We start from the raw sequence: 13,435 nt of genomic DNA on the forward strand, positions 1-13,435 counted from the left end.
CATGGGATGGCTGCTCACCGACTTTTTAGTTTAAGATCTGATGTACTTTTGGCGACCTGCTTATCATCAGCTGATTAGCAAGTGTAAAGAAACTCTTCTGCGCATGTGCAAATAATTTGTGAGCGTAAAGTAAATCTACTGCACATGTGCAGATAGTTAGCAAGCGAAAAAGTAGATTCTCCTCAGAAATAAGCTGTTTTACGAGTAGAATTCAGTATGTAAATTCTTGTTTTATGCAAGGTTGTAGAAAATAGCTATTTATGTATTTAGAGTGTAATGCGGGACTTTATCGCTCACACAAAACAGTTATCACGCAATGCAAAGCGGAGCATGATAATTTTTCAAGAGCGATAAAGAAGGATTACGCGTGAATTACATAAAATTTTTTTCTACAATTGCCCAAACCTGTTAAATTACTTATATCGGTGGAGTTACAATTACCGACTTTTTAGGTTAAGATCTGACTTTTTGGCAAGCTGCTTACCATCAGCTGATCAGCAAGCATAAAGAAAATCTACTGCACATGCATGAATGATCAGCAAGTGTAAAGAAAATCTACTGCACATGCGCAGATGGTTGATGAGCGAAAAAGTACATTCTCCTCAGAAATAAGCTATTTTATGAGAAGAATTGAGAATGTAATTTTTTTCTTTAGGCGCAGTTGTAGAAAAAACACATCTATACTATAGTGTGGTCCACGTTATAATGGCAGTGAATAAAGATAGAAGAATAGTGATGCCGATTTTCTGCATCAACAAATTATATTTCTACACTGTCAAAAACATAATTGTCATCGTTGTGGACCTAGAAAAGGATAGTACCACCGTCTTTGTCGAATGATAGACAAGGACAGCAAAACCCAAAGTTGATCAAATACTGTCATTATAACGTGGACCTCACTATAGTAGAATGATTCCACGATGGGAGTTGAATCTTGCCGGTACAACAGAGAAGAGGATCCCTTCTTCTTTGTGCCGGTACGCAATTAGCTGATCGATACTCGGTAGCAAACACCTGATCGTTACAGTTACTGGGTCGATACTCTGCATATTAGGTTTTGATCATGAATAATCAAGTGTATTTGTTTTCGTTTTTGGTTATGGTCTACAGTCTGTTGTGGTCTAATTCTCTTACAGCCTACTTTTAAATGCGATAATATTAAATTATATAATTAGTAGGAATTAAATCTCCAACATCTTATTGTCAATACTAGTAGTATTGCCACTCAATAATTGTCAGTGTTTAGGTTACCTATAATGTTGAAGTTTATGTAATCATGAAATTTAATGATAAGGAAATTGCAACTTTGAGTTTGGGAGATGCAGATTTTGAAGGACGACTGAATTATTTAAAAACCTCCAGCAATAGTTTTTCTTCGAACAGTGGAAGTGAGTTTTCATACTAATTTATAATTATTATTAAGTTGAAAATATTAAGTTATTCATGTTTTCCTTGTACGGTACTATTAATAAAAATTTACTATATTATTCTTATTAATTAATATTACTATCAAGATTTTTCAACTACTTGTAATATTATAATTCCAATGAATTATAATAATTACCATTAGGCTATTAATCATTAGTGATGAATCTGTTTCAGATTTCAAAGAACGATGGTTTAAGCTCAAATGCAATCTCCTCTTCTATTTCAAGTTGAATGATCTTGGGCAAATTGATGTGAAACAGGTAAGTATTTCTCTAATCACCAGGCTCCCAATCTCTGGAATTCAAGAAGATTATTTGTATTACATATTGTTGCAAAACTATTGGTACTGTGATACCGCGTAATCTTATAATTGTGTTAATTTCAATACAATTTGCCCCCAAAACAAATGTTATTTTGTTTCTATATGTGTAGGTAATATTTGCTTTTGGAAAAGTATGTAAGTTTATAGGACAAAAAAGAAAAAATGAGAAAAACTGTATTCCTACTTCTACCTGTTATCATTTTATCACTGTTGAAAGGAAAGTACCTTGAACTTAGTACAGCAGCCAGGATAGCATACCTTAATTGGCCAACGCATAATGGGTAGGTAGGTAGTCTTACCTACAGTACCGGTAACACTTGTGTACACCACTGCTATTTTTATAACAACGAATTTCTCACCTTCCATGACTAATTTAATTAGGGGCGAAAGGACTGAAAAGTCTGACCATAGCGCACATCGGTATGATTCTGGAGTGCACTCGCCATTCTTAACTAAGTAAATTTGCGTTTGTACTTACAAAATATGAATGATCGACCACTAAGGTGTCATTGTAATGATTCCAACTTTATTTTCTGAAAATTTCATTCAGATTAATTCAGCCGTATTTAGAGAGTAATAATTTGTCTCGTCATTATGAATGTACCTCGAATTTGAGTTTTTTTAATGTGTTGTGTGATTGGCCACTGAACTGCAGCATTGTTTCATTTTAGCTTCATGCTTAATATTTGTGTTTTAAAAGGATCTACTGGTTCATTCAAATAATAAATAATCTTAATGCAATGGCAGTTGATACAAAATTTAATATTAGCCAGAGACAAATCCAGATTATTGAAGATCCTGACTTCTTTTAAAAACCACGAAACTGGAAATTTAAAAATCTAATATTGTACTTGATTTTACTAACACTATTTATTCCAGATCCAGTACTTATTTTTTTTTTCAAAATTCGGACTGCTACTTAATAGTGAGATTTTTGTTTGCATTATTATTTGATAGTTTATTTTATTCAAAATAAGGTAAGCATGGGCCTATGTCTCTGTATGCCTACCGAATTCCAATTTGAAATTTAGGACATTGAAAATACTTGGACTTTGTTACAATTGCAGTTTAAACACAACATTGATACAGCAAATTTTTCATTAATCCTGATCTTGAAACTTGTACATTTCTTACTTTCATTTTTTTACAGTCCTTTTAAACATATATTTATCTTTAATTTTAGCCAGCAGCTGGAGTTTTTGTTCTTGAGAACTGTCGTGTCCAGTCAGAACTGCGCAGTGGACTACAATTTGCATTTTCAATGACATTCAGCGATGATCCTGAGAGGAAACATCTGTTTACTGCCCGAACTGAAGACACAGTTCATCAATGGGTTTCAGCAATAAGAAATGCCACGTAAGTAATTCAGTTTGTGTACTTCTTCTCAGTAAGTGTACCGTAGCAAATATCAGGTATCATTTGGAAAACCTCAATTTCATTATAAATTTAAAAGCAAGGTAATAAATAATGGAATAGCTTCACCTACCAAACGTCCTTGTCTCAGACCTAAGTTGGATTTATTGAACCTCTTTGTGGGCAAAATGGAACCAAACATTTTGTGTATCACGGAGCACTGGTTGAAAGAGGACCAGTCACTTTTTTATGAAAATAGCAACACACTGAACCTGGTTAGCATCTACAACAGGAGTGTACATAAGAATGGGGGAGCCACCATCCTCCTGAATAATAACATAAAATACAAGGAAATAGAGGCTGCTAAATATTGTGAGGAATGCACCATGGAACTTGCAGTTGCTGAGGTGGTTGATTTTAGGATCATAGTAGTATCTATGTACAGGCCGCCAAACGGGGATTTTAAGGGCTCTACACAGCTCCTTGGGGAATTTCTATTGTTTCTTTTGAGCAGGCAGAAACTGAAGATAATCCCAGGTGGTTACTTCAACATACATCTAGAGGCCCCATTACAGGGAGGGAGATTTTTGTTCATCAATCTGCTGAGAGGTGACAACCTGTTTGTGGTGATGCTTGACTGGATAATGGTCATCACCAACTTGGACTCTTGGGAGTACACCACCAAAGTGGTTGATCCCTTGATATCAGACCACAGTGCAGTTTTTCTTCTGATAGTGAATGTGATGCATAAGATGAACTTAACACAAGAAAAATGGAAAGAGAACTACATCAGCTTCTCCAGATTTTTGAGAGATGAGAAGACTCCGTCACTCTGCAGGAGGCTTGAGGGCATCAACTGTCCAGATGTTTTCGGCCTCAGAAGTCTTGAAAACATGTTGGATATGTTGTTGGCTGGCTATGTGGTAGTCTTCAACTTTGAGCCTTCTAGAACAATTATGAAAGTTCCATGCAACCACCCAAGGGAAAACCCAACCTTTTACAGGAAACATACCATGGTTCAATGAAAATTTGGCCGGCGAGACGAACCTGGTGGTGCTGCTTCACCATAAGTACAAAATGACGGTGATATTCATGCATACAATACTGAACATGCTGCCTGATTGGAGATGCCTCGCAGTAGACTGGCTGTAACTTACTGACTATAAAAATCTTCAACTGTCTTCCCAAGGAGATACAAGTCAAATCGAACTCAAGGTTCTACACAATTGGGAAGAACAAAATCGTTGACAGGTCACTCTTGGGGAAATAACTTTTCTTCATTCTAAACTTCATAAAATGAAAACTCAGGTAGTGAAAGTGTAAATTTTTAGTGAGAAAACTTGACGGGCCCAATATATAACCTATAAACTTGAGTGTAAATAGGAAATGGCATTGGGTAATACGGCAAGGCAGAACATCCAAAAGGATCTCTCTGCCAATAAAAGCCATATGAATAAATAAAATGAATTTTATGAAAAAAAAACTGTAAATTCCTTCCTATTTTGCTTCACAGTTTTCATACAAATTCAGGTAGGCTACTTACCGTACATCCCTACATACTCTTTCTTTTATTTTCTTTGCAAGGAAATATTTAACGTTTGTCATAAGGCTCAAGTCAAAATTCTACGACATGGACTGTTATCACTACCGAGATAGAGTAGGTCTGAAGAAACTAGTAACTGATGAGGCAGAGTTTGGTCTAATTTGAATTTTTAAACACCAGTTTTGCAGAGGTTGGCACTGAGTGTACTCCCAACCATAAGTTACAAGTCACAACCTATACACTGAGTTTTTTTTAAATATTCAAATTGAAGTTGAAATTATTTTCTTTTTATAAAATTTATTTTTTATTTTAAAGAATTGGATTTAGTTTCGAATTGAAATGTATTTTTGTATATATTATTAGTATTTTAAAATGTGAATAGCTTTGAATCGGTTTGAGGTATTAGATATGCTGTTCACAAGAGAGTGTTATTTGATTCAATCGAAGCCTTTCCTCTTGGATAATGGCATTAGAATTGTTACTCCTTAAGATGGGATATTAATAGATTCTCGAATATCTTTTCTAATATGTACAGTACTAAGGTAGAATAAGCTAATTCTAGTTATGTATTTTTAGTTCTACAACTTCTATTTTGATACTCAAAAAATGTTATTATGATACTTTTGCAGGTACGAGCATTTACGATCCAAGTCTATAGTTCTTCAGGAGAAAATCAACCATCTGACAGGGAAGGTTAGTGTACAGATCACAATCTAATAATAATTAATGTCGTCTAATTAAATTAGTTGGCACCTAGTTTATCCTCGCCACTAAAAAACATTCAATGGCAACTTGTGGTGAAACGCCAGGGTCCAACACCAACCCTGCAGCCTCTTTAATAATGACAGTGCTACCTGGTCGCGGGTTCGAATCCCATCGATTAGGCATGGACCTTTGATCATCTAAAAATTTTAGTCATCGTTGCACTTCCCGTTACCCACACACAAGCAAAAAGCTCATGTGGGCATAATCCGAAAAAGAATATTTGTGCAACTTGTGTTGCACAAATAAAAAACCGATCATTCTTTGCCAAACGAGATAGAATTTGAGTTTGGCGAAACGTTTGTACACAATATTTATCCCAACTCTCATGTAATTTTCAGTATCACAGTTGTATATGATTCGGTTGTATTAACCGAACAGTAGGCCTATGTAATTATAACAGATAATCCTATACTATTAAACGAGCAATTTCTGTTTATATGTTTGTATTTTACCGGATCTCGAAAATGGTTTCAACGATTCTCACGAAATTCAGAACATAGTAGGTTTATAATATAAAAATTCGATTACACTAGGTCTCATCCCTGAGAAAACTCGCTGGAGGACATTAAAAGGATAATTATTATTCATCCTTGGAAAAACAGCTGATAATAATTTATTATTTCGTCGTCTGTTGATGATGGAAGTGAGTGAGCGAGTTCATGTGTGTGGGACTGTGTCAAAATTATGACTCAGCTGTTGAATTTTTGTAATCATTCAAACAGGTACTTGGTGCTGGTCGCAAAAAGCCGGGTTATTTTTAATCCTGATTAATTCCAGAAGAACCATCTTTTTGAAATGGTCTTCTCTGATTTGGTTTACGTGAAATTATTCATGATTAAAATTTAACCGGCTTTTGTGCAACCGGCCTCTGTGAGGGAAATTTTTGCATCCCTCTGGGAATTAATCTCAATTCATTGTGATTAGATAGAACATTTATGAATGAACTATACATATTATTATAATTTCTTCTTTTGTAATAATTTTGTTATGCTTTTGTACTCCAGAGCGAAGCTCGGTCCCCCATATTAATTCTTAATAATAAAATCTCAATATATTAAAACCCCACGAGTTCGCAGAAATCAGCTGTTTCACGAACCATTTCCAGTTCAGAAATGATTAGTTTTTCTATCGATTATAGAGAAAAATAATTCTAAGAGGAGTGACTTATCAATCAATGATTTGTCTCTATAAAATATACCTACGTACCTCTTGATTTAGAAAAGCTTGAGTACAACACATGGAGATGCCATAAGTAATGAGGTTGTAAGTGAGTGCTATGCCGACGCCACAATTTTTGCAAGTGCGTACAAGTCACGACGAACGTGATAGTGTGGATGATAGCGCTATGTCACCGTTCGCCTTCGCTCCTATTTCTGTCGTGACGAGACGAACAAAGGAGGGTGGCCAGGTGAGCATTCACAAATATATCCCATCCACACTCTCATCAACCATTATTTGCGGCAAGCGTTTGGCCAAGGCATTGAACAAAAGATTGTTAAAAAAGTATTATCTTCTCTGAACTCATACTGAAATTATTTATGTGCATTAATTGCTTGACTAGGAATCTGAAACTATCAACTATTTTATGATCTTGTTTTCAAAATAATACTAAATTGATGTAAATTTCTTTTTGAGGATCCGCTACTGATGTACCCCAGAAACCATGGAACAATAAGGAATTTGGAAGAGGATAGGGAGGAGCTTTCGCTACCAAAGGCTATCATTTCGTCGTTTCAGAGTCATGTTTCTATGGGAGCTTCTTCCCTAGTCACAGAAGCAAATCTAATTGATCTGTAACTATTATTCTTTAACAAATATTGTTTGTTCATTTCGTTGCAAAGCAACTAGCTTTACTGTTCCTCTAGTTTAAGTTGTTGAGTATTTGGTCCAGGTGAAACCAACTGTATTCAACTACCGTAGTTTTGTAGAGGGCGTGCTAGTAAAACGGGAAGATATACGAACCATTAATAGTTATTACATTATAGAAAAATATGATCGTGTTTAAATTCCAATAAGATGATAGCCTATATAACTTACCGCCAAACAAACTCCTTATTCACTGACTGGAATTGTTTCAATCTGTGTCGTTACAAATGAGTCATCATCTCACATATTGATACTAGACCTACAGCTATAAATGAATGCTTCATTTTAAATTGACATTTTATCCGAAATTCCACTTTTTTGGTTTATGTTAGTAGGCGCAACAACATCACATTTTCCCGTTTCACTGGTCGACTGTGAACAATGGTGAATGAAATTATTGAACTTAGATCTGGATTACAAAAACAGTGCTTCTTCAATTTTGAAAACGTAAAATATACATTATTTACAGAACTTTACAGAACAATTGTGATCATTTATGAATTAGTTTTATTGTTAGCGTGTAGGCCTGGAGACAGAAACTTAAATTTAGGGTTAGGTATGATTGTGTTCAGCTGTCTTATCCCTTATACAGTACGGTACATGAAGATATTCTATGTTTCAATCTAAATGAAGACAGTTGGTAGCGTTTAAGATTCATGAAGAATGAATGTAATGGTCAGATAGTAGGTAGTTTTCAAAGTTTCGCAACACTTCAATATCTGCTTTATTCGTGTTAGTAAATAAAAAAAATTATGATAATTAGTTGGGTAGGTACTCACTACAAGTTTTTCATAATATTACAATGGCATTACAAGTCTTCGTTTATTTTATTGTCTGTTCAACATTATTTTTTATGATAGCAGATGTAAAAACGTTTTTTGAAACACACCTAAACCGGTCGGTACATTCACCTCTCATTGATCATCTCATCAAAGCACCCATTATACCCATGTACAAGTCTAGGGCTCATGTGGGAATCATCCTCAGCAAATACTTATAATCTAATCGAAACAAATTCAAGAATTTTAATAAACATTTTTTCCGAAAGCTAAAATATTACTAGGTCTAAGCCTGGACATGAGTTATAAATTCTACGGTGAAAAACAAACTACCTAGCTTATATATTTTGTGAAAAATTCAGTACAAAATACGGTAAGGATGATGGAAAATTTAATAGTAAATTAGTAGAAGTTTGATATCAATGAGGGCAGTAGATTAGATAGCGGTTTAGTTACATTACACAGTCTTACTGTACTAGAACGTTTTCGAACAGTGGTAGAGTTACAAGCAGTTCATTGAATATATGACAAGTATTTCTGGCTGCGATAAGATATATTGAGCGGCCAATTAAGTATTCAATTCAATGTATTTGATAAAAATGGCAACGAAGACTGAAATTTATACATGAATGTAACGTGTATCAAGTTTGTGTTCAGTAAAGTCATGACTATTTTTTAGCATTTTATAGTATGAAAAATTAGAAAACATTTGTCAACTTTTCTTGATATAGTCAAGATCTTATAGATCTGATCATATGTGCAATACATTCAAGTATCTGTACAGAGATTTGTTAATTCTGTGTAAAAAATTACTTAAATATTATTGTCAAGCTCATTATATGTACGGTATTACGGTTTCTAGAATAATTCCAGGAGTGCCTAGAGTTCACTTTTTCGAGCCCTTGAGTCTCCTCTTCCCAGGAATCTCAATGACACAATCTGCGTCATCCCCCCTCCCTGTGGGCGCCCCTGATATAGGGTTTTATAATAATCAATAGGTAGGCTACCTACTTTGATGATGTTAACTACCGGTAACAACGAAAAGCACTTTATTCAAGTCTAATCTTTCATGAAAAAATTTCCAGGACGTGACATTTAATTTTAATAAAAAATGGTTCAATGCAATTGCGCTGTACACATTAAGTTTCTAGTCGATAAATATTTGTTAACTTATTTTGTCTTGTCTTGCTCAACTGAGAAACCAGGGAAAAGTAGTTATTTTACGTTCATTTTTAGCCTTATAAACCAGTTTTCTATGATATCGATTTGGATGCGGTACGATACTGTAATATTTTCATTTTACTATTTAAATCATCAAGTTGATTACGTTTATTTTTGCACTATGCAATCACTAATTACCTTAAATTGAATAGGTATCTTACTTGTACGCTATTATCCTCAATCTTATTCATTACTCTGAACTGCTTAATTTGTATTAATGTTATTTTGTCATTCCGTCCCGTTAACTAGATTGTTAGATTAATGTCAATTACACCCATCTTGTTAAGTTATATTATTTAGTTTTGCTGAGAAGCTTGAATATAGGCCTACTCATAGATCTGCTTAATTTGATTGGACTATAGTTGTAAACTTAAGACATTCGTTTTAGTCAATATGATGTAGCCTTTAAAACTATGAATAAAAAATATTTATTTTCAACGAAATTGCTTTCAACTTATTACGTGCTCTTAAATTAATATAGATTGGGAGGCAAATCACTTGAGGCTTGGGAACACAAAGGATTATGACTATAAAGATCTTTAAGGTTGTGCTCATCGCTTTTGGAAACTTTTTTCTGGTAAGTAGTGACATTTTTCAAAGTATTTTGATTTGGTCATCAAGTTACCGAAATTAAACTAATTTCTAAGGAAAAATTTTTATCAATTTTACTTTTTTGGATATGAGCGTTCAAAGTTGAAATCCTAATTAGATCAATTTCCAAACTGGGAGCAAATAAATTCATGAAATTTTGAGGATGCTTACTCCAAGTTTTACATGAAGTTTTTTCTCAATAAATAAAGCCTGTTCAACTTATCGGAATATCAATTCCTAGAAAATTAATTTAAGAAAATATATTCTGAGAAATCAAAAATTTCATGGAATAAACGACATCTTACAGAACACACTTTTCATGAATTTATTTGCTGCCAATCCCACTTTTCAAAAATTATCACTTGATAAACTAAATAAATGAATCTAGTAATGGATCTCCTCCAATACATTTCAACTTTATGCGCTCATATCTGAAAAGTGAAAAGAATAAAAAAGTTTTTCTTGAGAAATTGGTTTCATTTTGGTAACTTAATAGTATCAAAATCGAAATACTTTGAAAAGTTTCACCATTAAAAGTTTACAAAAGCTTAGTGCACACCATTAGGCCATAGGCCCTTCACACACAAGTGGCGTGTGGCATGGCCTTTTGCTTCTTCCAGCCACTGCTATACAGGTATTTTACGAACTCATTACCAATACTCTAGGGAATTGTTACTGGGTAAGAAACATCTCTAAATATCATATTTAAATAGTCCGGAAGTCTTCAGTTACTCACACAGCGTCCATTTTGCTTTTTCACTCATTGTTTTCTAAATAATGGTTAAACATATGAAATTGAAACTTTGCACAATCAACTAGACAAGCTACAAAAAAATAATGATAATTTTTTCAAATTCATAAAACAAAATGGCGGCCATTTAAAATGTAATTTCTTGAATAACTCAGAAACCGTTGGTTTTACAAAAAAATTCAATATTTTTTTTCAGTTAATTTAATTACCTATCAAAAATTTGATACCTGATATTTTTTATCAAAATTTGGTACCTGAATTTTCAAGATTGGATCAATATTAACTCATTATGATAATATGATATGGCAGCTTTAGTGATGGGACACCACTGGGGGTTAGTTGCAGTGCATGCCAAGGCATGCGGCTAAAGTCTGCCACAAAAATGCAACAGTCTCATGTTATTTGTATTTTAGATTATTTCATACAATAATTAATGTTACATAACCCTCTTGGTCTTGGCATACGTTTAGAATAACTGCAATTTATTTCACTTGAGTAGAGAAAAATTAGGTAAATATTTGTTAACAATATGCTTTTTATTTACATTAATTAATACAGAAACTTTAATACATTCTGAAAGGAAAATAGAAAAGAAAATTAATACAATTAACAGTTTGGGTGTTTTGCCAGCAAACATTAGCCAGTCAATGGAAAACCGTTCCAGGGCTTGCATCCGAGCAGGTGGACGGCATTTCGAGAAAATTATTTGAAGTTTGGCTATGTTTTCCAACCTCTATTAATTGTATTCATTTTCTTTTGTATTTTTCTTTCAGAATGTATAGAAGTTTCTGTATTAATAATGTAAATAAAAAGCACATTAATAACAAATCTTCTTACCTAATTTTTCTCTACTCAAATGAAATGAATTATTACAGTTATTCTATGGTCCAATTTAAAAAAAAAAAATAGGTACCAATCGATAGTTAATTACCTTAAATTTACTAAAAAAAGTTATTGTTGTAAATAATTTGTAAAATCAACGGTTGCTGAGTTATTTAGGAAACAAGATTTAAAATGACCGCCATTTTTTTCATGAATTTGAAAAAATATCATAATTTTTTATAGCTTTGTCTAGTTGTTATAAATTATTGTGCAAGTTTCAATTTCGTATGTTTAACCATTATTTAGAAAAAAAATGGAAAAAGCAAAATGACCACTGTGTGTGTAACTGAAGACTTCCAGACAATTTAAATATGATATTTAGATATGCTTCTTACCCATGAACAATTCCCTAGATATTGGTAGAAAGTTCGTAAACACTCTGTATAAACATATGATCCAGGTCCAATGACCAGAAGTGGCATGGCAAAACGCTTGAACCATGCTCATATGCTAGTTGAAAGTCAGCACACGCCACTGCCTTTTCTGTGTGAATTGTGTCTTTAGTTTTTTATGTAGCTATTCTCCCAACTGGCAGTGTTCTACAAGACAGTGAAACAAGTGTCCATATTCCTAGCTTATGTTGCATTGGTAGACAGTAGGCCTACTCTGTGCTGCAACAATTTGCAGACGTTCCTTACCCACCCTAGTAAGTAGTAATAGTGAAGGCTTATTTTATCAAAAATGTCGGTTATAATTTTTTGTGAACAACATAACAGATGTTTTCAACAGCTGCCTCCTTGCGAGTGACATTGAAATAGAAAATTCATCATTTATCTTGAGGGTTGTGAGTCAAATGACTGAGGTGTGATCACTTTGAATGCGTAGGTATGTGTGCATGTGCAAACTTATTTATGCATGACCAAGCGTGCAGATGAGAAACAAAATCTGGGAAGGGCAATGGGAAAACTCACACAGAAAGCTTGTACTTGCGTTCAGCCAAATGCAAGTCATAATCAACGTGTTTCATTGGCACTATTTTTCAAATTTTATTTTTCGGCTCATGCATGATCTGACGTAGCCTACACTTGGGCCTACACGCTACGCATTCAATGTGATCACACCCAGATGATGATGGCGACTTCATAATTATGTGGATGTGGTTGAAGCGGATGATGCTGCTCCCAATGAAATATTCTTCTTATAAGAATTTAATAGAATATGAAGACTCATGTGAATATTTGTGTACGGGTCATTATAATTGATTTCTACTTTAATCTTTTTTCATACATTAACGTTAAAATATAAGGAATGTCAATATCGACCTCGACCTGCACTCCTCACTATGCCCTAACCTGGGGCATCTTAACTAGAGATGGATGTGATAAATTAGCCTAATATTAGTGTCATTCATAATGCTGAAAGCGTATTTACCGTATTTGTTTTATTAATGGTTTCTCCAACCTGCCTGATTAATCAATAGTCCCAATTACATTGAGACTAGGGTTGCCACCCATACTATTCAATAAAGTATTGTACTTATTTGGAGGTCTTGTACTTTATAAGCAAGATGAAGTACGCAAAAATACTTTATTTTGCTCAATAAAGTACTATGTACGAGGAAATCAAAACATTTTAGGTTAGAGACTGTCAGATTTCAAATAAATATACATTTTTAGTCTTTTACTGATAGCAGGTAACAAATGGAACGGAACTGCTGATGATTTCAAGAATTCGTATAAAGTGGTTTCATATTTACTCTCTATTCCTGCCACTTCAGCATTTGTGGAAAGTGATTTTTCGGTGATGAGTGGAGAGATGAGAGGAGCAAAGCATCTTTGAATCTCATATGAAATGAACTACCTGATGATTATTTCAATTTGAATGTTGATTGCAAAGATGCTTTGCAACTCTTCCCAGTAACAACGATTTATTGATGAGGCCAAAAGCAATAAAAAAATATGTTTTCAAGAAATAATTGATTTTTTATTAAATTT

The 13,435-nt window shown here is 33.8% G+C and overlaps 1 protein-coding gene across 1 annotated transcript; it reads left to right on the forward strand.

Moving 5' to 3' along the window:
- Nucleotides 1–1,058: 1,058 nt before the first annotated feature.
- Nucleotides 1,059–9,720, forward strand: LOC111048860 (pleckstrin homology domain-containing family J member 1). The gene is made up of 5 exons (XM_022334840.2): nucleotides 1,059–1,388; nucleotides 1,603–1,688; nucleotides 2,934–3,106; nucleotides 5,276–5,339; nucleotides 7,047–9,720. Exons 1-5 carry the CDS (start codon nucleotides 1,277–1,279, stop codon nucleotides 7,206–7,208), a joined length of 597 nt encoding a protein of 198 aa, XP_022190532.1. The 5' UTR covers nucleotides 1,059–1,276; the 3' UTR covers nucleotides 7,209–9,720.
- Nucleotides 9,721–13,435: the final 3,715 nt, after the last annotated feature.

Source organism: Nilaparvata lugens, unplaced genomic scaffold, assembly GCF_014356525.2.
Source record: "Nilaparvata lugens isolate BPH unplaced genomic scaffold, ASM1435652v1 scaffold4169, whole genome shotgun sequence".
In the NCBI taxonomy this organism is placed as follows: domain Eukaryota; kingdom Metazoa; phylum Arthropoda; class Insecta; order Hemiptera; family Delphacidae; genus Nilaparvata; species Nilaparvata lugens.

What these genes read in the sequence shown, in the direction of transcription:
- LOC111048860 (XM_022334840.2), top strand. Translation starts at nt 1,277, where the DNA reads ATGAAATTTAATGATAAGGAAATTGCAACTTTGAGTTTGGGAGATGCA. An exon ending in TTTTTCTTCGAACAGTGGAA is followed by an intron (nt 1,389 to 1,602) that starts GTGAGTTTTCAT and finishes AATCTGTTTCAG; the next exon opens with ATTTCAAAGAACGATGGTTT. An exon ending in GGCAAATTGATGTGAAACAG is followed by an intron (nt 1,689 to 2,933) that starts GTAAGTATTTCT and finishes CTTTAATTTTAG; the next exon opens with CCAGCAGCTGGAGTTTTTGT.